This window comes from Rhinichthys klamathensis, unplaced genomic scaffold (assembly GCF_029890125.1).
Source record: "Rhinichthys klamathensis goyatoka isolate OS25496 unplaced genomic scaffold, OSU_Roscu_1.1 h1tg000571l_1, whole genome shotgun sequence".
Lineage (NCBI taxonomy): Eukaryota > Metazoa > Chordata > Actinopteri > Cypriniformes > Leuciscidae > Rhinichthys > Rhinichthys klamathensis.
In genome coordinates, this window is record NW_026607037.1 from 1,770,801 (window position 1) to 1,796,342 (window position 25,542).

At 41.2% G+C, this 25,542-nt stretch overlaps 1 protein-coding gene across 1 annotated transcript; it reads right to left on the minus strand.

Moving 5' to 3' along the window:
- Positions 1 to 306: 306 nt before the first annotated feature.
- On the minus strand, positions 307 to 21,999 carry itgb3a (integrin beta 3a). The gene is made up of 15 exons (XM_056239876.1): positions 21,837 to 21,999; positions 21,528 to 21,613; positions 19,461 to 19,665; positions 18,312 to 18,564; positions 18,051 to 18,213; positions 17,573 to 17,734; positions 15,801 to 15,896; positions 15,256 to 15,345; positions 14,772 to 14,906; positions 13,632 to 14,061; positions 10,205 to 10,427; positions 3,313 to 3,410; positions 2,826 to 2,945; positions 2,324 to 2,490; positions 307 to 555 (listed from the first exon to the last, which is right to left on the minus strand). Exons 1-15 carry the CDS (start codon positions 21,895 to 21,897, stop codon positions 490 to 492), a joined length of 2,355 nt encoding a protein of 784 aa, XP_056095851.1. The 5' UTR covers positions 21,898 to 21,999; the 3' UTR covers positions 307 to 489.
- Positions 22,000 to 25,542: the final 3,543 nt, after the last annotated feature.

Genomic DNA, 25,542 nt, shown 5'->3' on the forward strand with positions numbered 1-25,542 from the left:
ATAATACAGCATTTTAAGTCGTTTTCGCGGATCAGTGTGAACAGGGATCGTTTTGACAACATTGTCGTCTGTATGCGAAAAACACACAAAAAAAACTTGATAGTATTTTTACTATTTTTAGTAAATTGTTGTTTAAAGTCCCTTAAAGTCACACCAATTCCACAACAGCATTACAGCATTGTCATATGCTGCAAAATTGATTTAAAATAACAACTGTTTGTTTAACATATATAACAACATTTCTTATTAACAAAATGACACCCAGGAAGTAACTGTGGTATAAGTGTAAAAACTGACTTTGGACCATTGAATTATTAAAAATTGTAATTGCTGTTGCACTGACCATGTTCAAACTGTAGCTAATTGATCCTGTTCTATACACATTCATATAAGATTAAAGTTATTTAAGATTAAAGCGTATTCCTGGCTGAGACATGTTGTAGAGATGATCAGTGGTTGTTCTTGACAGAAGCAGATGTGGTTTCCTTCTTAACTGCCACGATACGCCACATTTTGGAAGGTGCTGGTGGCTCCTTTGTAGAGCGGATTATTAGCCTTAAAGACAGGAAAGAGTTTCATAATGACCAGTGCTGCAGAGCTCATACATATTAATAATGAAAGTCTGCAAGATTAACCACAAGCACATCTGTACTTCTCACTTTGACCACTTGGTGTCCATTTGACACCATTCTTGGTGTTGAATGACGTTATCTTTCCTGAATGTTATCAAAATGGTAACACTTTACATTTGTTAAAGCTGCAGTCCGCAGTTTTTCCTCTTTGTCGCCATCTCTGTTTGAAATCTGCAATTGCAGTCATTCGCGGAATTATCAACTTTACGTGAGTTGTACTTCGACACGGCACAGCGCGGATGAATCCAATGTTTGGGGAGAGTGTGCGGCTGTCAGTCACTGCGCCAGTGTGGATACTGGCATTCGGAATCACAGATTATTCTTTTTGGATGTAAGACCATAATAATTTTCACCGGAAAATGTCATCTGAACTAGTAAGTAACATCCATTTTTGTTCTGGTTCTGACATTGCAGTAAATTGCGCTGATTAAATCTAAAAATCGCTTATCATATCACGCAAAACCGTGCAAATTATACTTTGTTCTCAAATTGTTAATGTTAACAACGTCAGTATTGCGTGACTACATGTAATGCCCTTCCGATATGTATCCTTGTTTTCACATGGGTCCGGTTGCAGTCTCTTTTTTTCTGTAGTCACTCCGAAGTCCGAACGAAGTCTTTTGTATTTTACAACGGGTGAATCTCTAGTTGTCACTGGTGATTGTCATTTGAACCTTTCTGGATCCACCATCAAATTGATAAGTTTAATTATATCAAGTGCTGTGAGAAAAGGCTATAATTCTCCACCTCCAGCATCCTCACACGCAATATAGCCTACTGGCCGAGACTCCTTCTTTATGTGTACAGATGTGACGTAATGACGCAAAGACATGCTCGAATCTCCCGCGGAAATCCACCAGTACCACTGGAATTAAAAACAGCATTACAAGCTTACCGTTTTGAATCAAGCTGAGGCTAGCAGAGAGTTTTGAACACTGGCTGGTGATGTATTTTCTCAAATATGTATTTTGGATCATTTTTAACCCCCAAAAAGCTACGGACTGCAGCTTTAATATGAACTAACAATGAAATAATTAATAAATCTTAATGTATTAATTCATTTACTCAAACGTAATTAAAAATCAAAAGTGGATCTATTCATATTTAATGGACCTGAGCTAACAAGGAGTATTTTATATTATTAACTAATGTGAACAAAGATAAACACTGTTAGAAATGTGTTGCTCATTGTTAGTTCATGCATTAATGGGACCTTTTTGTAGAGTTACCATTAAAATTATATTACATGTCTATGATTCTACACTCTGAAATTGAAAAAAGGTTCAATGGGGTTCTATATAAAACCATAGGGTTCTTGACTCAGTTTTTCAGGAGAAATGTCACTCAGGAGAAATGTCACTCTATATTTAAAGGTTATTTAATTTTTTTCTGTTTAATTCATAAAAATTTAAGTAAAATGAATTAAAACTAAATTGATTTGTAAAGATAAAGCCATAAAATGATCCCATGATGGGAACCCCTAAAATGTTCTGAAGCAACAGACAGAACATTTTAAGGTTCTATATAGAACCTTTTCTTAGGTGACAGTGTTATTTTGTCTGAGATTAAACATGGCAAGACTGTGAGCATGCTGGAAGTTCTGAGAGGAAGAAAGACTAAGAGAAATGCTGATAACATAATACCAACAGAATATGGATGGTATTGCATAATAGTCTGAATGCTCATCTCACCGCTTCCCACTTAGCCTTGGCTTTCTCTTCCTCAAACTTGGCAAATTCATGACGGTCGTGAATGGTGATCAGGAGCTTCCACACCAAAAGCGCAGCCAAACCCAGCAGCAGGACCGCACCAGCAACCGATAGAGCAACCACCAAGATGTCAGGACCCTTCGGACACTCTGTGAAAAAGAAAAAAATCATACTTTATATTCAGTTGCCATTTGAACTGATCTCTTCAAGATCTATTATTCTGTTTAATAACTAAGTGTCATTGTGTGGTCAAACATGGAGAGGGGATGAGCATCTAATTGATTCAGTTTAGATTTAATAAAAGAAACAAAACACTCAGGAGCACAGTATTCGATTTCAGACGCAGCGAGAGAATATGTGACAGTAGGAGAGGTACAGCAAGTATTTATCAGTCTCTCACAGAAACACAGATTTTATTAGCATGAGCAGTGTTTGACAGCTACATGTCACATATTGTCTCTCTCTGCCCCTTCTCTTCTCTCACCTGCTTCTTTAACAAGATAGAGAAAGGATTTTCCACTGGCATCTTCATAATACTGGAAGTTCTGAACACAGTCATCCTCATCCTTGTAGCTGCAGTTCACTGCGTTCTTCTCGCGAAAGACTGGAGAGAACAGATGATTATTAACTCTGCGAGAAGAACAACTGAACACAATATACTTCATGAAAAACTTAAGGCTAAGTCACATATAGCCAAATGAAGCTGAGGTAAATAATGGCATTATTAACAGAAATCAAAATACTGAAGTATACTATAGATTAGGTGTATACACTTTGTCTGTGTACAATGGAAAACAGCTGTTTCAAATTGTAATAATGTTTCACAAAATCACAATTTTTGATCAAATAAATGCAGCCTTGTTGAGCATAAGAGACTTCTTTCAGAAACATTTTAAAAAATCTTAGTGTAGTAATATAGGCTACTGCGGTTGGAAGGCATGTATTGTGGATTGGTTGGAGGTAGAGATTACCCAGCTCATCCACCGGCACAATCTCATCTCTGCAGACGTGATTGCAGTTCTTCTCAAATAGATCCCCTCTCTTATAGTGTTTACACTCCACACACTCCCTGCAGATGCACACATAAATCCACTTTAAACAGTTAAGTAAAGAAAGAAAAAAAGCACCTAAACATACATACTCAATGTCCACACACAAACATTAAGTTACCTAAATAAAGATATACTGTGGTTTATTGATTTTTACATAAATGTTCCAAACTTTCACCCTACTCTTTAAGTCACAATACTGTATGTATATTTTTGTTGTATCACTCCAAAGTAGTTTCATCATGTTCTGCAATTCTTCTAATGTCTGAACCAAGGTTATTTTCGTAGACGAAAACTGAAACTAAGACTAAAACTATTTGTTAAAAAACATTTTCGTAAACTGAAATAAAATAGAAATTTCAACAAAGGAAAAACTAAAACGAAACGAAACGTCTCGGTTACTATTGTAACCCTCATTCCCTGAAGGAGGGAACGGGAGACGTAACGTCGACGTGACAACGTAATTGGGATCACTTCAGGGAGCCCGAGCATCTACAGAACGAGCCAATGAACGTTGGCGTGCGTGAAACGCGTCATGCGCCCCGCAGGTATAAACAGGAAGTGGGCGCACGCACACATTGTTTTTCGCTGAGGAGCCGAGATTGAGACGGCCATGCAGCGATGGTCAGCAACCGTGGCGACGGGACATTACGTCTCCCGTTCCCTCCTTCAGGGAACGAGGGTTACAATAGTAACCGAGACATTCCCTTTCAGTCGCTCATGTTCGACGTAAATGTGACGACGTAATTGGGATCCCATGGAAAACGCCACGGTTGATGCCACATCTAGCGCCCTACGCAAGACTCTCAGACCCCCAACTGGCTGGGGCGGAAGGCCTGCGTAGAGGGAGTTAGGATTGCTGTTCCGTTATAACCCACACAGTGGAACTCTTGGATAACACTGGAAAAGCGTGCCTTTCCAGGGGAAAGGGACGCTGCAGAAGCTACATCCTGCCCGAAGGATGAACACACATATGGACTGGCCGGTTTAGGGGCAGTGCAACATATGGAATGTCACTGGGGTGGCTCCAGCCTGAGAAGGGGACTCTGCCAAGGGAAAGACATGGGCTCACCGCAGGGAGCTGGTTGTGAAAGAATACGCATATGGGATCGCCGCAGGGATCACCACATATGGAACCCAGCCTAGCACAATTTACACAAGCATACGAGTACTAGGCCTGACGAAGTGGTGCGGAGGAACTCTACAGGGTTCGCCTAAGTGGGGAACTTGACTGGAGCAGAAAAGCGAACGTATCCGCTCCATGTGGAGGGGAGTGGCGCAGCAAGCCGAAACTAGAGCGGGAACATCGGTGTTACCGGCTAGTTGAAGTGAGCACACAGGAAGAAAGCGGCTCAACACGTAGGCTATAAAACCCAGTGAACGTGTTAGGTGTCGCCCAGCCCGCAGCTCTACAGATGTCTGATCTGAGGTCCTGAGGCTTTGCGTTCTGTCCACGTACAGGCGCAGAGCGCGGGCGGAACAGAGAAAAGCCAGGGCTGGGTCTGCCTCCTACGAAGGCAGCACTTGCAGGTTCACCACCTGGTCCCGGAAGGGAGTGGTAGGAACCCTGGGCACGTATCAGGGCCGGGGTCTCAGGATCACGTGAGAGTTAGACGGGCCGAATTCTAGGCACGATTCGTCGACCGAAAATGCATGCAGGTCCCCCTCTTTATGGAGGCCAATGCAACCAGGAGTACTGTTTTACCAGACAGAATTTTTAACTCAGCTGATTGCAAAGGCTCGAAGGGTGGTCTCGGAAGAGCCGAAAGGACCGGAGACAAATCCCAAGAGGGTAGTATAGAGGGTGGGCGAGGAGGATTTAGTCTCCTCGCCCCCCTCAGGAATCTGACGATCAGGTCGTGCTTTCCCAACGACTTACCTTCAACTGCATTGTGATCAACATACACTTTAAGGGTGGAGGGAGACAGCCTTCGCTCCAACCCATCTTGCAGGGAGGAAAGCACGGCTCTGATCGAGCAAGTTCGGGGGTTCTCCTCATGAGAACACCACTCAACGAATATGTTCCACTTCAACGCATAGAGGCGCCTCGTAGAGGGGGCACTAGCGGAAGTGATGGTGTCAACTACCGCTGGGGGTAGGTCACCTAGAACCTCCGCGTCCCGTCTAGGGACCAGACATGGAGTTTCCATAGGTCTGGATGCGGGTGCCATAGGGTGCCCCGTCTCTGAGAGAGCAGGTCCTCTCTCAGAGGAATGGGCCAGGGAGGGGCTGTAGCGAGGAGCACCAGCTCCGGGAACCAGGTCCGGTTGGGCCAATATGGCACAACTAACAAGACCTGCTCCTCGTCCTCCCTGACCTTGCACAAGGTCTGTGCAAGAAGACTCACTGGGGGAAACGCATACTTGCGTAGGCCCGGGGGTCCCCTCGGTCAGGGAATAGAACAACTGGCAGTGAGACGTGTCCGGTGCGGCAAACAGATCTACTTGTGTGGTCCCGAAGCGCCTGAAATCAGCTGGACCACCTGGGGATGGAGTCATGGAGTCAGGTGTGTACATAAATTAACTCGATTCATTATTCTGTGATTGACTTTTGTTTGTTTTTTTATTTTGTCTGTGTTAGTTGAAGCTGCTCCTAATTTTTTTTATCTTACACCACCTGCTAACGTGCTGCCACCTGCTGCCGTGAGAGCTCGTAGGCTGCATGGTTGAGCAGGCCCGGAATATAAACGGCACAAAGCGGCCTCAGATGCATCTGACTCCAGAGGAGGAGATGGCGGGCGAGTTGTGACATGCAACGGCAGCGTAGACCACCCTGGCGGTTGATGTACGCAACGGTCGCAGTGCTGTCCGAACGGACCAGTACATGCTGGCCTAGTAGCAGCATTTTGAAGCGGCCTAGCGCTTCAAGATGTACTGCTAACAACTCGAGGCAGTTGATGTGCCAATGCAGTTGAGGTCCCGTCCACAGACCTGAAGCTGCATGCCCATTGTACGTGGCCCCCCAGGTGGTGGCAGAGGCATCCTAGGGCAACACCTGCCCGCAGAAACGAAGGGTCCGACCACAAGCTGAGAGTTTGGCGACAGTGTGGGGTCACATGGACCCGGCACGAGCCGCTCTGCCACGCCCATATCGGAACTCGATCATGGAGCCAGTGTTGGAGCGGCCTCATATGAAGCAATCCGAGCGGTGTAACCGCGGCTGCAGATGCCATATGGCCCAGGAGCAGTTACGCCACTCGGATTGCTTCATATGAGGCCGCTCCAACACTGGCTCCATGATCGAGTCCCGATATGGGCGTGGCAGAGCGGCTCGTGCCGGGTCCATGTGACCCCACACTGTCGCCAAACTCTCAGCTCGAGGTAGTTGAGAATGCGAACACCACGCTCGCACATGGGAGCAATGGCCGCCTCCGCGACTTTCGTGAAGACACGGGGCGACAGGACCAGCCCGAAGGGTAAGACTTTGTACTGATATGCCCGTCCCTCGAACGCAAAGCGAAGAAACGGTCTGTGTCGAGGGAGAATCGAGACATGAAAGGACGTGTCCTTCAGGTCGATCTCTGCAAACCAATCTGCACTTGAAAATGCGTTTCTGCGTAAGCATCTTGAACAGCAGCCTGTGAAGGGACCGGTTCAGGACACGCAGGTCCAAGATTGGTCGTAACCCACCGCGTTTCTTGGGTACAATGAAGTACGGGCTGTAGAAGCCAGTCTTCATATCGGCTGGAAGGACCGGCTCGATCGCGTCCTTCACCAGTAGGACAGCGATCTCCGCCCTGAGCACAGGGGCACTGTCCGCCAGAACACGGGTGAACTGAATGCCCCTGTGAGCTGGGGGGCGCTAGGCGAACTGAATCGCATAGCTGAGTCTGACAGTACGGATGAGCCAGCAAGACGGGCTGGGAAGCTCTAGCCAGGCTCCAAGACACCGTGCAAGCGGGACCAGCAGCACCACTGACGTACCCGGGGTGGGGCACCGCAGCGGAATACAGGGACCCGACTCAGACGGCATAGCGGAGTGTGTGGTGCAACACGTACCTGCTTCCGTCGAAGGGCAGAGTGAGTGTGCGGAGGCGTCCGGGACACAGCCACTGCTGCTCGCTGGCGATGAAAGAGTGGCTTGAGGGTGACAAGGCATAGCGCCGTCGACCGCCAAGACGAGCTTGGCGGTCGACGGCGCTATGCCTTGTCACCATCAAGCCACTCTTTCCTCTTGGGACCCAGAGGTTTCAGAAATTGAAATTGAAATTGAAATTGAAAATGTGGGTACACAAAGAAACACAAAGAAAAGGAAACAAAAGACTCTTCGCCCAACCCAACCTGGGACAGAAGGGCATCCAGGAACCAATACTTATCGGTGTCCCTTATGGACCACCAAGGTGGACATCGCCTGACCCACGGAACGTGCGGTTTCTTTCGTCGCCCGGAGAGCGAGGTCAGTTGCCACACGGAGCTCCCGGAGGAGCACTGGGTCAGAACCACTCTCGTTCATGTCCATGAGCGCCTGGGCCTGGTGGACCTGCAGGAGCGCCATGGCATGGAGGGCGGAAGCAGCCTGTCCACAGGCCTTATAAGCCTTCGCCGAGGGACCGGACGAAAACTTACAGGCCTTAGACGGGAGGCGAGGATTACCCCACCAAGAGGAAGCGGACACTGGACACAGCTGCATCGCAACGGCACGCTCCACTGGATCAATATATCCACATACCCCTTAGCTGCCCCGCCGTCGAGGGTGGTGAGGAGGGAGGAGGCACTAGGACGGCTTCTGGCACTATACGGTGCCGTCCACGTCCTAGTGAGCTCCTCATGCACTTCAGGAAAGAATGGTACCAGGGAGGCGCGCTGAGAACCAGCACGGCCCGCCCCGAGAAACCAATCGTCCAACCGGGAAGGTTCGGGACGTGGTGGAGGGTTCCACGCAACCCCGACCTTCTCGGCGGCCCGGGAAAGCATAGCCGGCCATTCTGGATCGAACTCAGGCAACGCTACACTCCCCGAAGGGGGCAATGCAGCCGAATCGTCATCTCCAGAGGACTGAAGCTCCCCCTTCGATGCTGCGATTGACATCTGGTTGTCAGGCGGAGCCCCAAAGGACACGGCTGGCCGTCCATGAGAAGGGCCAGTGCGTTCCTTTGGAGGCTCCACCGGTGGCAGCGCTTGTGAGGTGTGAGGGACCCGCGGAGATTGCCTCGGCGGGGAAGCCCTCACGGTAATCTTCAGATCACCCTGGTCATGCACTGAAATAGGTCTATTCTGAGGTCCAGAATAGATGCTAGATCGGGGCATAGGCGAGGGGACTGCACCTCCCTTGAGGTAAGCGAGTCTCGATCTCAGCGCTGTCATAGTCATATTCCCGCAATGGGAACATGAACTATTCACAAAAGCTGCCTCAGCGTGCTGAATGCCCAAACACGAGAGGCAACCTATTGTGGCCGTCTGCTGGCGCCAGGGAACGACCGCATTCAGAAACGCACAAGTGGAATGACATCCTGAAAAGGACGCAGGGTCACGCTTGAGTTGCTCTTTTAATGAAAACAAAAAACAGAAAATAAAAACCTCTTCAGTGCTGAAGCACCCAGGAATAGCCGCGGTGTAATCGGGGTACACACTCAAAAGTGGATCACCCACCGAGACCGACACACACACACACACACACACACACACACACACACAAGCAATGCTGCGAAAACAGCAGTTGTGAGCTATAAATGCTCGCGGCCACCGCTGATCGCACCATCACACCAGCACTGGAACAGAGTTCTCCTACCTGTCTTCAACACAGTCTACACAATATAGCAGCAGTCTGTAGAAACTCAGAGTCAAAACGAAAGCTCGGCTCCGATGTGTGCGTGCGCCCGCTTCCTGTTTATACCCACGCTGCAGGGCGCGTGACGCGTAACGTTCATTGGTTGATAGGGCTCCCTGAAGTGATCCCAATTACGTTGTCACGTCGATGTTACGTTGAACGTGAGCGACTGAAAGGGAACTAACAACAGTTACTGAAAATAAAACTGAAATAAAATAATAATTAGCTAAAATAAATAATCGTTTTCGTAATTAATAAGCTCTCATCCTGTACCGGAAAATCAAGTTTTTCCATTGGACTGCGCTACTTTATTTTTCAATGTAAACAAGACAGATGGATGTATGACCGTTGCGGCTCTTTTGCAGCCTTAAGAAGCCGAAATGGCCAAATAAATAGGCCTATTTCCATCATGTCTAGACCGTATGCAAAAACAGCTGTAGGCCTACCTTAATTCGAGGTAAAATAACCATCTCATGTGAAACTTAATAATCAACAAGATACCACACATATTAAACAGAAGACCACACTGATGAGAAAACAGAAAAATTATAATTATCATACGCATATTTTTCTTTCATTTTCTTATACACCATGTTTAACAAGATTTCATCTTTAATATGAATGAGTATGAATCAATAATTTTTACTTTTAAATTGCATTTGTTTGGTTATTTGTTCAATCCCAAACAATTATTTTATTTTATTTTTTATTATTAAGAGGTTTTCACAAAAGTTAACTGTAAACTGCAAACATTAAACTTTGCTAAATTAATTGTCTTTTACTGGAAGTATTCTGTTAACTCTGCTTAACTATAATTACAAAAACTGAAACTAAATATATAAAAACTAAATATAAATGTGTTCACAAAATAAAAACTAAACTAAAACTAACAGAACCATTAATGAAACTAACTAAAACTAAACTGAAATTTATAGAAAATTTGAAAATGATATTAAAATGCAAACTAATTAAAAAATGCAAACCTATAATAACCTTGATCTGAACTTCATCCTCACCAAGATAGGAAAAATTGCCGACACACACTCACTTTTTGATGGTGCAGGCATCTGGGCAGGTGGGGCACTTCTCACAGGTTGATCCATAAGCTCCTGGCTGAGTGCACTCACAGACACCACACACACAGTGTCCACGCCCACTACAGAGCATTCCTCCACTCCCCATACATGTGTCTGTGCGGGTCGAACAGTCACAGCTCTCGCCAGACCATCCCGGACTACAGTGACAGGACCCGCAGTTGCACTCACCATTACCTAACGGAGACAACAAACATTAATGGCTGTTAATGACTTTATAGGAAAGTAATTTTAGGGCATTGCTGAAGGTGAGGGTTTTTTCACCCAAAATGAAAATTCTGTAAATGAATGTAAGCTATTATTTTTTCAATGGAGCATAAAAGTAGAAATTTTGAAGAATCTACAAGCAGCTCTTGATATACGACCGTTCATAGTGACTACAGATGCAAAACTCATTAACAAGTACTGTATTAACAAGACAAGTATCATTAACATAGTCCATATATTTCTATATGCCACTAATAACTTTGTGTGGCGATAATTTAAGTGTATTGTTACATTTTCCAAAAAAACATCACTTAGTATGATTTATAAGCTGTTTTCCTCATGTAGACCATGAAGATGTGTATACAAACTACTATTCAAAAGTGAGAAATATTTTTGGTAACACTTTAGTTTAGGGTTCAATTCTGAATATTCATTTTTTATTAGCATGCATATTACTGATATTGGCTGTTTATTAGTATTCAAAAAAGCACATATTAATGCCTTATTCTGCATGACCATATTCTACATCCCTTAATCCTACCCAATACCTAAATTTAACAACTACCTTACTATTAATAAGCAGTAATTAGGAGTTTATTGATGCAAAAGTCGTAATTCATATAGTTAATAGTGAGAATTGGACCCTAATCTAAAGTGTGACTTATAAGTGTGACCATATTTTTTGTTTAAAAAAAAAAAGAAGTCTCATATGTTCACCGAGGGTGCATTTATTTGCCCAAAAATACAGTAAAAACAGTAATATTTAGAAATATTATTACAATTTAAAATAACTTTTTTCTATTTTAATATATTTAAAAAAGTTTCTGTGATGGCAAAGCTGAATTTTCAGCATCATTACTCCAGTCTTCAGTGTCACATGATCCTTCAGAAATCATTATGCTGATTTGCTGCTCAAAAATTGTCTTATTGTTATCAACGTTGGCAGCCGTAGTGCTACTTAATATTTTTTGTGGAAACTGTGACATTTTTCAGGATCCTTTGATGAATAGAAAGTTCAAAAGAACAGCATTTATTTGAACTAAATGTTTTTTGTAAGATTATAAACGTCTTTACTGTCAATTCACATCACAATTTACAATCCATTCCATGCCGATTTTAATCAACTTCATGCCGTATTTAACATAAAAATCTTGACCCCAAACTTTTGAACAGTAGTGCATGTAAATATACTGTATATATTCTAAATTAAACAACAGTATGTGTGTAAATCCTGAAATACAACATGCTGTTACGTAATACCAACATAGTGTTTGTTATTGAAGCAACAAAGCATTAAACTAAAACATCAACATTTCCCAATTCAACATATTCATTTCAACACATAATTCAAAAGAAAAGCAGTTGCATAACCACAGTCACTAAGACTTAAGTCTTAAGAGTCTTAAGTGAGTCTTAAGAACCAGCAGCCATATCACCCTGTAGTCCAAGACTGGTTGCCCACTGAAGCTAAGCAGGGCTGAGCCTGGTTAGTACCTGAATGGGAGACCTTCTGAGAAAACCAGGTTGCTGCTGGAAGAGGTGTTAGTGAGGCCAGCAGGGGGTGCTCACCCTGTGGTCTGTGTGGGTCCTAATGCCCCAGTATAGTGACGGGGACACTATACTGTCAAAGAGCACCGTCCTTCGGATGAGACGTTAAACCGAGGTCCTGACTCTCTGTGGTCATTAAAAATCCCAGGATGTCTTTCGAAAGAGTAGGGGTGTAACCCCGGCATCCTGGCCAAATTTGCCCAGTGGCCTCTGTCCATCATGGCCTCCTAATAATCCCTATATATATACACTGATTGGCTTCATCACTCTGTCTCCTCTCCACCAGTAAGCTGGTGTGTGGTGAGCGTTCTGGCGCACTATGGCTGCCGTCGCATCATCCAAGTGGATGCTGCACATTGGTGGTGGTTGAGGAGATTCCCCCTTCCATGTGAAGCGCTTTGAGTGCCTAGAAAAGCGCTATATAAATGTAATGAATTATTATTATAACTAGCCTTACCAACTAGCAGTTAGCCAAGGAGTAACCAGTCTTACTTTTCAATCTACCCGTTTAGGTAACTTAAAAAAAAGTTATGACCGGTCTTTAAAAAATAGATGACTAACTTGTAAGACTAGTCTAAGCAGTTTATGCGACTGACCACTAGTTTGTACACTGTTTTGTTCATCGTGTGTGGTTCTGGTAAACCTCAAGTTGTGGAGACAAAATGTTGCAATACCAGAAATCTTTGTCCTTGTGGGGGCATTTTTTGGTCTACCCGGTTCCACCTGACCAAGTGTCGAGGTGTCCATGAGCAAGACACCTAACCCCAGCTGCTCCCGACGAGCTGGATGGCGCCTTGCATGGCTGACACCGCCGTCGGTGTATGAGTGAGTGAGTCAATGGGTGAACTTGAGGCAAATTGTAAATCGCTTTGGTGGCCATTAGGTCTGTGAAAGCGCTATATAAATGCAGTCCATTTACCATTTACATGAGGAAAACAGCTTATAAATCATACTAAATCATGTTTTTTGAAGATGTAACAATGCAGAATGTTTTCTGTGAAGGGTTGTGTTTAGGGATCGGGTTAGGGGATAGAATATACAGCTTGTACAGTATAAAAATCATTGTCTCTATGGAAAGTCCATATAAAACATGAAACCCAACGTGTGTGTGTGTGTGTGTGCGCGCGCGCGCCAGTGTTTTCAGTTATTTATACCCAGAGGCTATACTTGTCGACTCTAATTCTTCATATAGTTCAAACACCCACACATCAGCTCAGATATTTAGCTAATGCCTAATAAAAACTATTTCAAAAGGCATTTAACTAACAATACCCATCACACAAGCTACTGAAAGTCTCACTTTTCCAACCACATTTCATGCATTTAACTGTTTAGCTGAATAGAGAATATGACGTGAGCAACATAAATCATGTGACAGGCTTCAGGCTGCTGGAATTTCAAACAGGATGTGCACAGACATGCAAAATTGAAGATCATCCTCCCATAACATCAACATCAAGCATATCTGATTGAGTCGCTGTTTGGTTCTAAACGTGCATGGATCAAATGGCCTAATATGGTGAAACACTGTCTTCGCGATGAGGCAAGAACAAAAAGCTGTGAGTGATCCTTTACAAACATGCAATGCTTTATTTGTTCTTTTAAGGCCATTGTATCCAACCTTACCTGAGCACATCAGTCCTTTGGAACGGAGGCAGCTGAAGTCGTCACATTCACAGTACGGCCCCCAAACCTTCCCAAATTCACTCGAGCGACAGGCACATTGGCCGCACACACAGTCTCCGCGTCCGCTACAGGCCGGGGTTTCTGGGTTGGGGCTGCAGCTGCCTTGTTGGCTGGGTTTATATTCGCCCTCGGAGCACTCGCATCGAGAGCCCAGTCGGCCCGGATCGCACAGGCACACGCCGCACTCCAGGGTTCCATTGCCGTAGTGACAGGACGGGCTGGCGGGCTTGGAGGACTGCTGACAGCTACATTCACAGGCAAAGTCCACAGTGACATGAAGGCTGTCTTTAAAGCCCATTGGCTTCACGATGAAGGTCCGACTCTTTTCTTTGGGACAGCCGTGAAGTTTCGCCTCAATGTTAAATGAAACCTATGGGAAAGTAAGATACGGAACTGTAGAGCATGGCACTAGCAATATTGAGGTGATGAGTTCGATTCCCAGAGAATGATTGAGCTGAAAAAAACGTATGGCTTGCAATGTCAGTCGCTTCTGATAAAAGCATCTGTCAAATGTGAATACAGTCAAACCTAAATTTATTCAGACACCCTCAACATTTCTCACATTATCACAGTTTTTTCGCTATAGTTTGATATGCTAGTTGCAATCATATGCTGATATGTTAGTAGGTTGTTTGTTTTGTGAGAGTTGTTAGATATATGTATTACACTGTATAATTGTTCAGTTTGTGGTGTAAAAAGGTCGCATTAGCAATTAAAGAAAAAACACTTCAGCAAAAAATGGTCAGGTCAAGTGTCTGAATAATTTTTGGTCCCAAATTTTTATAAATGTTACTGGTAGTCCACTGTATGAAGAATCTTTGGGGATAATATGTCACAGGTTACTTTGTTTTGCTATCCTCACTTACATAAATTAACTAAAGTGTTCTGCACCCGCCACTAGTAAAAAAAATATCTAAAATTATATCTGGTGTCTGAATAATTTTTGGTTTGACTGTATATTCCTTGTTTACAAAATAAACAGTGTTTAAATGAACCTCACAGAGTGATATTAATGTATACTGATGGGTACACAAACTATATAGTTGCTAAATTTCTAACATCAGTACATCAGATGCTGACCATATCTCCGATTTTGAGTCCGTCGCAGGACCGGACACCTGCAATGACCTCTCCACCCATGCATGTTGCGTTGATGAACAGAGATAACTCATCCGGCACACCCAACAGCTCCAGCTCAACCTTAGACCTGATCTTCTACAAAGACAAATGGCACATAGAACAAAGGTCAACCTCTCTGACTTCACCCTTTATTTGAGTGTAAGCCCTGCTGGCTTGGAAAGGTAAAATATAAGACTGGTCAGAGTGGCATACCACCTACTACGATTTAAACGAAAGTATGTATACTTTATGCACATATACATTGTATTTTTGTAATATAATCGGAGAACACTGACTTGACTCTGGATGCTGTATGTATTTGCAATGCTAATATCTGGTTAATTTTTAGGAACACATTTAAAGATATCAGAGAACACATAATAATTCAAAGCAAAGCAGAACACGAAGTTCTCATAACCAACAAATTCCTGCCAAAGTGACTTACTGCATATGCATCCAGAATGAGTTGCACAACATTTCCAGAGTCTTTAGTGAGCGTTCCAACTGCAGAACCAGGAATCAGCTCACTGTAATTCTGTAAGAATGCAGGAAACATGAAAACATATGATGTTCTATTAACAAAGTTCGGGAGGAGCACGTTCAAATAATTGATCCAATTATCACATCATTCCAACCAGCTGTCGACCATCAGTAATCAACATGTCTATCCAATCAGCTCGAGTTGGAGACCTATATATACACACATTTGACTCACCAATGTTCTTCGACAGTTTTTCAGCATCCCTCCACCAACCCGTCTCCTCACACTCACCTGGTTACTACTTAAACCAGCAATACGGGGGGAGTACTTTGGGTTCGGGCCAAATATCCGAACCCGGAGCCCTCTCCCCGGACAGCACGCCAAATATGCATACCATTTATTCTATCTAACTTATTTGTAAGTGTGAACTAGTGAACCCATTAATGTGTGTAAATGTTATGCACAAACGTGTTGTAAGTATGTATTTGACAAAAATATAGAAAACTCACACGATATAATGGCACCATAGTGCTGGTTACAGCAAAGATGAGGTTGATGTTATTCTCAGATATCTTGTCCGTGATCATGCCAAGTGAGGGATAGTCCTACAAATACACATATAAAAATAAATATATATATATATATACGTATATATTATACAATTTATCTATCTATCTGTCCGTCCGTCTGTCTATCTATCTATCCATCTATCTTTCTATCCATCTATCGTCTGTCCGTCTATCTATCTGTCTAACTACACATATATGACCAATCAAAGGTTTGTGGTCAGTAAGATTTCTTTTTGTTTTTGAGGTTGCATTTATTTGACCACAAATACAGTAAAAACAGTAATACTATGAAATATTATTATAATTTAAAATATCTTTTTTATTTTAATATATTTTAAAATGTAATTTATTCTTGTGATGTCAATACTGAATTTTCAGCATCATTACTTCAGTATTCAGTGTCACATGATCATTCAGTATGAAGGTAATATGATGCCATAAAGAATCGCATGCAGGGTAAGATTTGTAAAAAGTGTACATAAGATTGCAAGCGTAAATTAAATTTGCATGCGCAAGAGAAGATTTGTAAAGGTGTAAATCGCCTTTCAAGTGTAAGAAAAAAATATTTGCAGCATTTTACTGTTATTCGTAAGTGTAATTCATGTATTATGAAGCTGCAGCTTTATGCTAACGCAAAATAAATGTGATCTGTATTCTTCTGACTTTCTTTTTTTTTCCGCTTACACTTTTGGGACGTTTTTTTCGCACAAATACGGTCAAAAGCATTGCAGGCCTGTGAACAGAAATTTGCAAGAGAAAACAACAGAGTCAGGAACTGCAAAACAGATTGATCGCATAAAACCAACCTTTGTGTAAAAAAATTAACTGTTTCAGATCCCTAAATGACTTCTTGTATGCATGGGGCAAAAAAAGTTCCCGAAATAACCCTGCACAGTTGCGTCTTTCTTTTAGCTGCGCTAAAACTTATTTATTCAACATGTATGTGTGCATTAAAAGTACCATTTCGGCCACGAGAACGATGCTGAGCCAGAAGAAGATAAAGATGTGTTCTGGCGACTGGCGTGTTTATTGAACCAATCAGATAAGAGTAAATCGAGAGTCAGCGAGAAGCTCATTTGATTGGCTACATGATGAAAGTGGACCCGCTTGCAAAACTCAACGAGTTTTATTACTTTCATAATTCAGAAATATAGTGGCCCCAAGAGCTCAACGCGCTGCAACTGAAGAAAACACATGCAAATAGAAAAACACCCGCAAATTAATAAAATATCTTCAACAGTGTCACAACACACGTGTGCTCCAAATACTCACAACACAACCAAATACAGAAACGCGCTGCAAATAGCACAGACCACAACGGAAATGTTTCCAGGGGATCCCAATAAGTGACGAACCCGGCTGGGACATGCTTATTGCTCGTGAGCTTCCCTATGGGCTGGCCTACTCCCTTCGAAGGGCAGAGCCCTTGAAGTGGGGACTTTGGAGTGAGCAGGGCACTTTTTTTCAGCTCATTGTTAACTCTTCTTTTCTTATTTGTATTCTGATGACATTGACATCTTTTGTCTCGACTACAGGTCTTTACTGTCACTTTTGATCAAAACATCCTTGCTGACAAATTTTAATTTCTATATAAAAAAAGCTTATTTTTGAAAGGCTACACACACACACACAAACACACACACATATATATATATATATACACACATAGCGAGAGAAAGAGAGTGAGATTTGTCCAATATATGTTGGCTGACCAGTATAGTGGACTTGTCATATTCATTGTTGTCATTGATATAGCACTCTCCATCATGGGGCTGGACGATTCCAGCCAGCTTGGCATCCAAAGCCAAATGACTTCTGTCATCACTTGTGAAGATCAGCAAATGAGATGCATCAGGCCTCCATCCAATCTTTTCCTGGAAAAAAGAGAAAGGAGGTCATACAGAAAGGTAAAGAGAACGGATGAAATGGATGAGACACAAACAGAGTACGAGGATATCATAGAGTTGTTTAATTTGTAGACCAAATCCAATCACAGGATATGCCCATTCCCCCATATCCTAGGGGTTATGTTGTACATCCATTTTTGAATGCGTAGCTCAAAATGCTCATTTTCTTTAAGATTTGGGATTACAAACAGACCAGCTTTACTCAGATTTATTTTTACATATTTATTTGTATTGTGTAAAGGATTAATATTGTCAGTTTTTCTTTGTGTGTGCTTTTTGTTACCTTGCATACTACTGCTTGTATGATAGCATCAAATCCGCCCTCAGGGGCATCTCTGTTTCTGGACACTTTCTGTTTCTTCACTTCCTCCGTGAACCGCTCTACCTGCTCCGTCAGAGACAGTACATTACGATAGCCGAATTGCGGTGGGCAGGGTTCAATAGACCTACACCACACACAGCAGGGAGACAGAAAAAATGTAGTCACTCTCTCTAAATGTCATGTGCTTTTCTACAGGACAATGTGAGATGAATTTGACCTTACTTATGGCAAGGGTTCTTGATGACTTCTTCAGAGTACATGTACATATAAGGTGAGAGCGTTTTGTCTACAAAAGCTCCAAATCCCATTTGTAGATTACTGGTGACAACACGCAAGGCACTGGCCAGATCATTGCCAAGGGCATAAAGCTTCTGCAGGTCGTCCTTCATGGTGTTGGTCATGTCCATCAGGTAATACAGGTCAACTGGGTAATCAGATACTTGCTTCACTTTGACGGTGAATTGCTTTGAATCGTCTTAAAGAGATCGAAGGGAAGAAGGAGTTAGAACTATCTAAATCTGAAGACAAAACTCATCTTTTTGACTTCTTTTTCTAATGGACATGGATTTTTTGAGAACATGATCTGTTTGCGGTTAGAGAGACAATAAGACCCTTTTACTAGCTCATGAAACATACTTAATATTTAAATATCAGGTTTAAACATCATGATTTGTTCTACTCGTAATGATCTGTTCATAAACAGATCCTGAAATCTGAAACTGCAATATGATGATACATTTAATATTGGGCTAGGGTTTTGATTTGGTCACAGTAACATACAATTTGTATTATTATTATTATTATCATTATTTAAAATAAAAAAGACAATAAGAAAACAATAATGTCAAAATTCATGCTCTTTTTTTTTCTCTGGGACCCCAATAATCAGATAATAATAAATTATTATTACTGTTGTTGTTGCTGTGGTGGTATTATTGTCAGTGTTGTTAAAAAATAATAATAATGGAAAAATTTCATTTTTTTTCCCTCTGGGACACCAAAGATCAAGAACATAAAATGAATTTTAACCTTATTATTATTATTGTTGTTAAAAAATATAATAAAATAAAAGTTTAATAACATTTTTTTTCTGGGACCCCAAAGATCAAGAACATAGTATCAGGGTTTAAGGCGAGACAAGTGAAGAAGTGAAGTGAAGGTGAAGGGGAAGTGAGCGGAAGAGAAGAGAAGAAAAGAAAAGAAAAGAAAAGAAAAGAAAAGAAAAGAAAAGAAAAGCTATGGGAAATTTACCAAAAACTATGCAATGAGAAACATGTAATTGGATTGCAGTGGGAAATATGAGTTAATATATTGAGGGAATATATGTATCTGTAATAAACACATTATGTTTGTTTTGTTGAAGTAGCATACCTGGCCTGAGGGTCAGGTGGATTTTTTGTGGTTGGATCTGAGTGATGTCGCTGGCTGAAACCCCTGCCTTGTTACTCAGCGGTACATCCTCTAGGATCCTCATGCTGCTAACTGGAAACTCAATAAACCTTACGCCACAACCAGACTGAATGAGACTGTCTTTGACATCACACCGGGACAAACTTGACCCTCCCTTTCCGAAGATCTAACAGACACACACATACACATAAGCAGGGCTGCCAACTTTTGAGTTTAGAAAAAAAAACTTGCATCACAAGTGTATTGTGATTGTCAAAAGATTTGGTAACAGAATTTTATTAAGTTTAGTGTGTGACAACATGTTACAATGTTTACAGGGTAGGCTAAAGACTGGTAGACTATTGTTTTTATTATCGCTTGCCTTGACACAAATTTCACGATTTCAATTCAATTCTTGTGATTTGATTCCGATCTTGATTCAATATCGATTCCTTTGGATAAATATTAGGTACAGTAGATAGCCTTAATTTTTCTTAAGAAAAAAAAAATATCTCACCTAATGCTGTAAACATACAGAGAGCCCTGTCAGCTGGTATTATTATTAAAGGTTAAAAATTAACTAATTAAGTTAAACTGTATCTTTCAACATACCTATTGTTCATGTGTGTTTATTTACTATTTACTAGTAGAGTAAGGGATCGGTTCAGGTGCCGCTTGAACTGAGGCGAGCCTAGCGATCTGTCACGTCACATTTACAAGCTCCAAAACGGTATTGTTTGAATTTTGTGATAAAATTGATAGAATATGAGAGCTGGGAATTTGTTTTATATCAAAAGTAACCTCCTCTGTGTCTGTGTCCTCTTTGCTTCGCAATTTTACTCTGCGTAAGAAAATGGATGTGTGGCGTGAGAGCGTTTGAAAAGTGTGTGTGTGAGAGTTGGCAGTCCTGTGATAACAACCAGAGTGAGACATTTCAAGCAGCCATTTGTGTGTCTATGCGAGTGTGTTTACTTGTGCATGTGGTAGGGTTGCCACCTGTCCCGGTTTTACCGGGATTGTCCTTCTTTTTAATAACCTGTCCCGGGAAATTTACGCACTCTCCCGGGACACTGAATGTCCCGGTTTTCGAAAGGCTACGTGAATATGTATGTTCAAACTGTGTAGCGCGCGCAACGGCAGAGAGCGAGAGACCTTGCGTGTGTGTGCTAGTGTGAGTCGAGTCTGCCTCAAGAAGCGCATAAGAAGCGCATGTAATCTGAGTGTGGAGCGCGCTTGCTGCACGAGGCGCGGGCGCGAGCACTTCCGTTTTTCTATCAACAGTGGAAACAACTTAAAATAGGCCTACTACTCTATCATTTCTGGTCATAGAAAATAAACATCATTCGCAACAATACATCATTCGCAACTACTTTTATTTGTGTAAACTCACAATAACAAGAAAACGTTGTGCTTTTGTAAAATAAAATAAAACAATCAGTCGCGCTCTTTTATGGTCTCCGTGAACTGGATCGCGTCTCAAAATAAACAAGCCCATAGGCTAAAGCTTGAAATGTCCACTTTTAAACGAACAAATTCGAATCAAAAGAAAATACAGTCTGATTATGTAATCCATATGAATTTCTTCTCTAAAGGCGCATCTGCTTTACAGCGGAGATGGAGATATGTTGCAGCCGATTTAGAAAATACTAGTTTATTAATAAACAATTAAAATGCCTCGTTACTTTTTCAGAAACATTTATAATAGCCTATAAATCATCTATAGCCTTAGAAATATAGTGTTTGGCCTTAGAAAACCATTTTATCCATATAATTTGTGAATATTTTAAATGCTTATTAAAGGGGCAAAAAAAAAATCATGAACAAAAATCTGAAAATACGCGAATATAGGATATATTTTTGCGCAGCATTTGGTGTATAGGCGGGCCTACAGTTAAAATTTAAATTTTGGTGTTCAACCGTTCATTTTTGGTCTTCAAACACCCCTCTCCCCCCCCCCCCCCCCCCCCTCATTTGGGCGGGTAATATGTCCCGGTTTTTTATCAGACATAGGTGGCAACCCTAGCATGTGGATGAAATTGTGTTTATTACCTCCTGAGTGCACCAGGCACAGGTTGGATGGATCGACAGACATTCTTTACAGCTACTCACTCCTCTGGAAGTGCAAATGTTAGAGCCTAGAGAAACAAGACTAATATCATATCTATGCTTTAAATGGTTTATAGCCTACTCTTTAGAAATTTCTTCTTTCAGGTTCCATTGTACAGCCTCTCAAGTGTGTTGTAACAAGTGAAAAAGTAATCAAATGTAGGAAATAATAATAATAATAATAATGTTTGCAGCACATGCACATTCCTCTCATTCTGTGATTAACTAAACAATAACAAAAGGCAAACTTACTTGTAGCTGAGGAAACTAGAAGTAAAACTGGTATCCAAACTTCCATCAAATTTAGTCCCATTTTAACAGAATCAAACTACTGAATGCCTCCTGCTGTAGAAACTCTGTTTCAACTCTGATTCCCTGATGCACAAACTGGGAGTGGAAACTACGGTTCCGGGACATGTAAGAACAGGTGACCAAATGTGTTTCAGCATTTCGCAAATGTTATCTGTTTCATCATCAAGATGCAAGGAAATGTATAACCACAGGCAAGTAAAGACTCAGCAACACCCTGCTGAAAAAAACCCGCTTAGACCAGCTTTGATACCTTGGGCTGGGCTGGTTTGTTGGTTTAGAGGGGTTTTGGACACTTTAGCTGGGCAGGATTGCTGGTTAAGCTGGTGGAAAAACTAGCATAAACCAGCATGGAAATTATGCTGGTCTTTTCGGCAGTGCACTGATAAAAAAAAAAAAAATTCTGTGGATTCCTGTGCAATTTACTTAAAACTTACAAAAGAAAACTTAAATAAATTTTACGCATTGTTTTTTCAGTGTAATGAACACTGAATGGCAGCTTGGGGCCTCTGTATTTCCGACAAAATCTTACGGTAGTGATGTGACATTTGAACCGAGGCATCGGAGCTTGTGTCGAGAAAAAATGGGCGTGCCAGATGAAGCCGCGATTCGAGGCGTGTGTTGTTAACGTGAAAATCACGTGACTGATGACAAACGAGGCCTCGGTTTGTGTGGATACGTCATCGGTTCGGTCTGAGTGTCGCTTCTGGATAAAGGGGGTTCGAAACTCGCGCCACCTTGTGGGTGTTGCAGGAGTAGTAAGCACTTGTAGCGTGTCAGAGAGTCAAAATTTAGAGAACTCTCATTGTCGTTATTGTGTCATATATGTGTTAGGGCTGTATATTATTACATTATATCAGGTTAGAATAGTTATTAATAATAATGAATAATTGTTATTATTAATTATAGTAGCTATATTATAGTCTTGTTATATTAATTAGATAAGATTATTTGGATTGCTTTGGATTTTTGGTAGCTTAGATTTTTGGATCTGGACTGGACTGCTTTTTAATTTGGATTGCCCTTTTGGATTTGTTTGCTTTTTATGACATCTTCCTTTTTCATGGTAATGGAGCCAGCAAGAAAGAGCAAGAATCTTCATGTATACCCGCTGGCACTGACATTTTATGTTCCCCTGCATCCTCTGTTCCTTGTGAAAGGATATTTTTCCAAGGCTGGTGAGGTTTTGTCCAAGAAGAGGAATTGTCTAAATCCCAACACACTTCAAAAAATTAATTTTCTCAATAAAAATCTATTGCAATCCTTCCTTTATCCACCCCAAACTGGTGTTTACTGCAGTTTACTTTATTACACTTCCTCGAGTCCCTCCACCATAAGCACTGCACTCAACACAGTCACTTTTGTTGTTCATACTGTCCCTATCCAATATTTTTTGGAATAATTAATTAACTGTGTGTGTGACAGTTGTCTCTGTACAAATAAATGCAGACAGAGAAATATACACGTTTTATTTCATACCCAGGCAATGGACAAATGTCTGCACAGATCTCTTTATTATTGCAAATGAAAGGTTACAGAGACATTAACTTATATTTAGAAGAAGATAAATAAATAAAACATTGCGGGAGGGGGGCGGGTCATTGGTTCAGAATGAATTAATTTGCCTGCAATTTCTTTGCACAATAGCTAGGTGTCACTAGTGAGCAATGCTAAATGAAGCTTCGAGTAATGAACCTTTGGTTGAAGCAATGGGCTGCGAGGTCTCAGTGGTTCAGGAAGCCTCATCTTGCCATCACTATCTTACGGCAATTCCGTAATTCATTTAGCCTAGCTAAATCGTATGTTTTACGAGTTGCCCAATTCGAATGAATTCGTACGAATGACCTACCCCTGACCCCGCCCCTAATCCTACACATCACTGGGGTTTAGACCAATTAAAAAGCGAATTAGCAATATCGTACTCGTACACACACATGTAGTTAAAGGCACAGTATGGAATTCAATAAGTACTAACAGCTTCCTCTGTATTTATAGAAGTAACCGCCTTACATAATATAATCATCTAAAACAAATCAAACTTTTTAGAACATCCTATTAAATATGAGGCATTTACTATTCTTTGGGCCATATTTTCTATTTTTCCATGTATTCTTTTTGTTTGTTTTATCTATTTATTAAGATTATATTTAAGACGTTTGTTTAAAGAAAAAAACATAAAGGTGTATAATAACCAGCTTGCACCTTCTTAGCCACAAAGTTGAACCAGGTGTTTGCAACCATCTAGTGGCTATATTACTGTTGCAGAAAAGCATGCCAAATATTCACCTCAATTATGTTGATTGCATTCACAGCATATTTCAAGGCAATTTATGCACTTCACTACTGTAAGAGATAAACATTATACTTATGGAATTTTACTGAAAATTATGAAATTATACTGGAACGATTAAGATCCGATAAAGTAGTAAATGGAACTGTGGAAAAACAAGATCAAAGAAAGAAAAAAGTATGGCATGGTCATATAATAAAATATACACAATAAAAAAGCAGAATAAGACAACTAGAAAAATGTGGCTGTATATATATTTTTTAAAATGAATTCGCAGTAATGCAAAAATATAATTTATAATAAAAACAAACAAACTAAATATATGAGAGAAAATAGTAATGGTAAACTGTTAATAAAAATAAAAAGAGAGAATCATAGACAAAAACAATTTTCATTTGTGCACTTATTTATGTGTGCATGCTCCTGAATTTTTATTTGGCCAAATACTTTATAAACATCCGACACGGCAAAGCTCTTTCATTGCTTTAATATTTTATGAAACAGGTTAACTCTGTGAATCTCTCTCTTTCCAGCTCTCAGCTTTCCCTCTACTTACCTTCATTTTTACAGTCCATTAAAGGAAGTGGGAATGAAGGAAAGGATGAGATGCACGCTAGAGAAAAAAACACATCTCCATGCTGAGCATGAGACTGAAGCCTGACACATACTCAGACCTCCTCTACAGAAATATAAGACTACATGCCTTCCTTTAAAAAAATATTTTCCTCCTAGGTGGCTCACGCTTCCCCTTTCCTGTTATCCATCCTTCTCTTTTGCTTGTTAAACAGTAGATTATGCTTGATGCTTGCAGTGTGTACTATTGTGTATCTCTGTGTGAGAATTAGGCCTACTGCTATTTTTGATCGCTCAGCAAGCGGCCCTCATGACACTGTAGTGAAAATTAGAATTTGCTTAACATGCTAATTGCTTTTAAACTCAACTATGGATTTTGACTGTGCTACTGCATGTATAGGCAGTGTTGTGGAAAGTTACTTTTAAAAGTAATGTGTTACAATATTGCGTTACTCCCCAAAAGAGTTACTAATTGCGTTAATTAGTTACTTTCTATGTGTTTTTGCATTACTTTTTCTAACCTGGACTGGAAATAACAAAAAAGTTATATTTTTGGCAAAATTAAAGGCCGTTCACACCAAAAGTAAAATGCTCCAGGAGAAGAAAATTTAACACACAAAAAAAACAAAACAAAAACATAAATCTGATGTTTAACTAAAGTAATTTCTGCTAATTAGATTGGTTGAATTGGATCATCGAAGGTCAACAGCTAACACCTTGGTTAAAGTCCCCCTGTGGTCAATAATTGTATCCCTTATCTTTGATCACTAAAATGAAATATTTAAA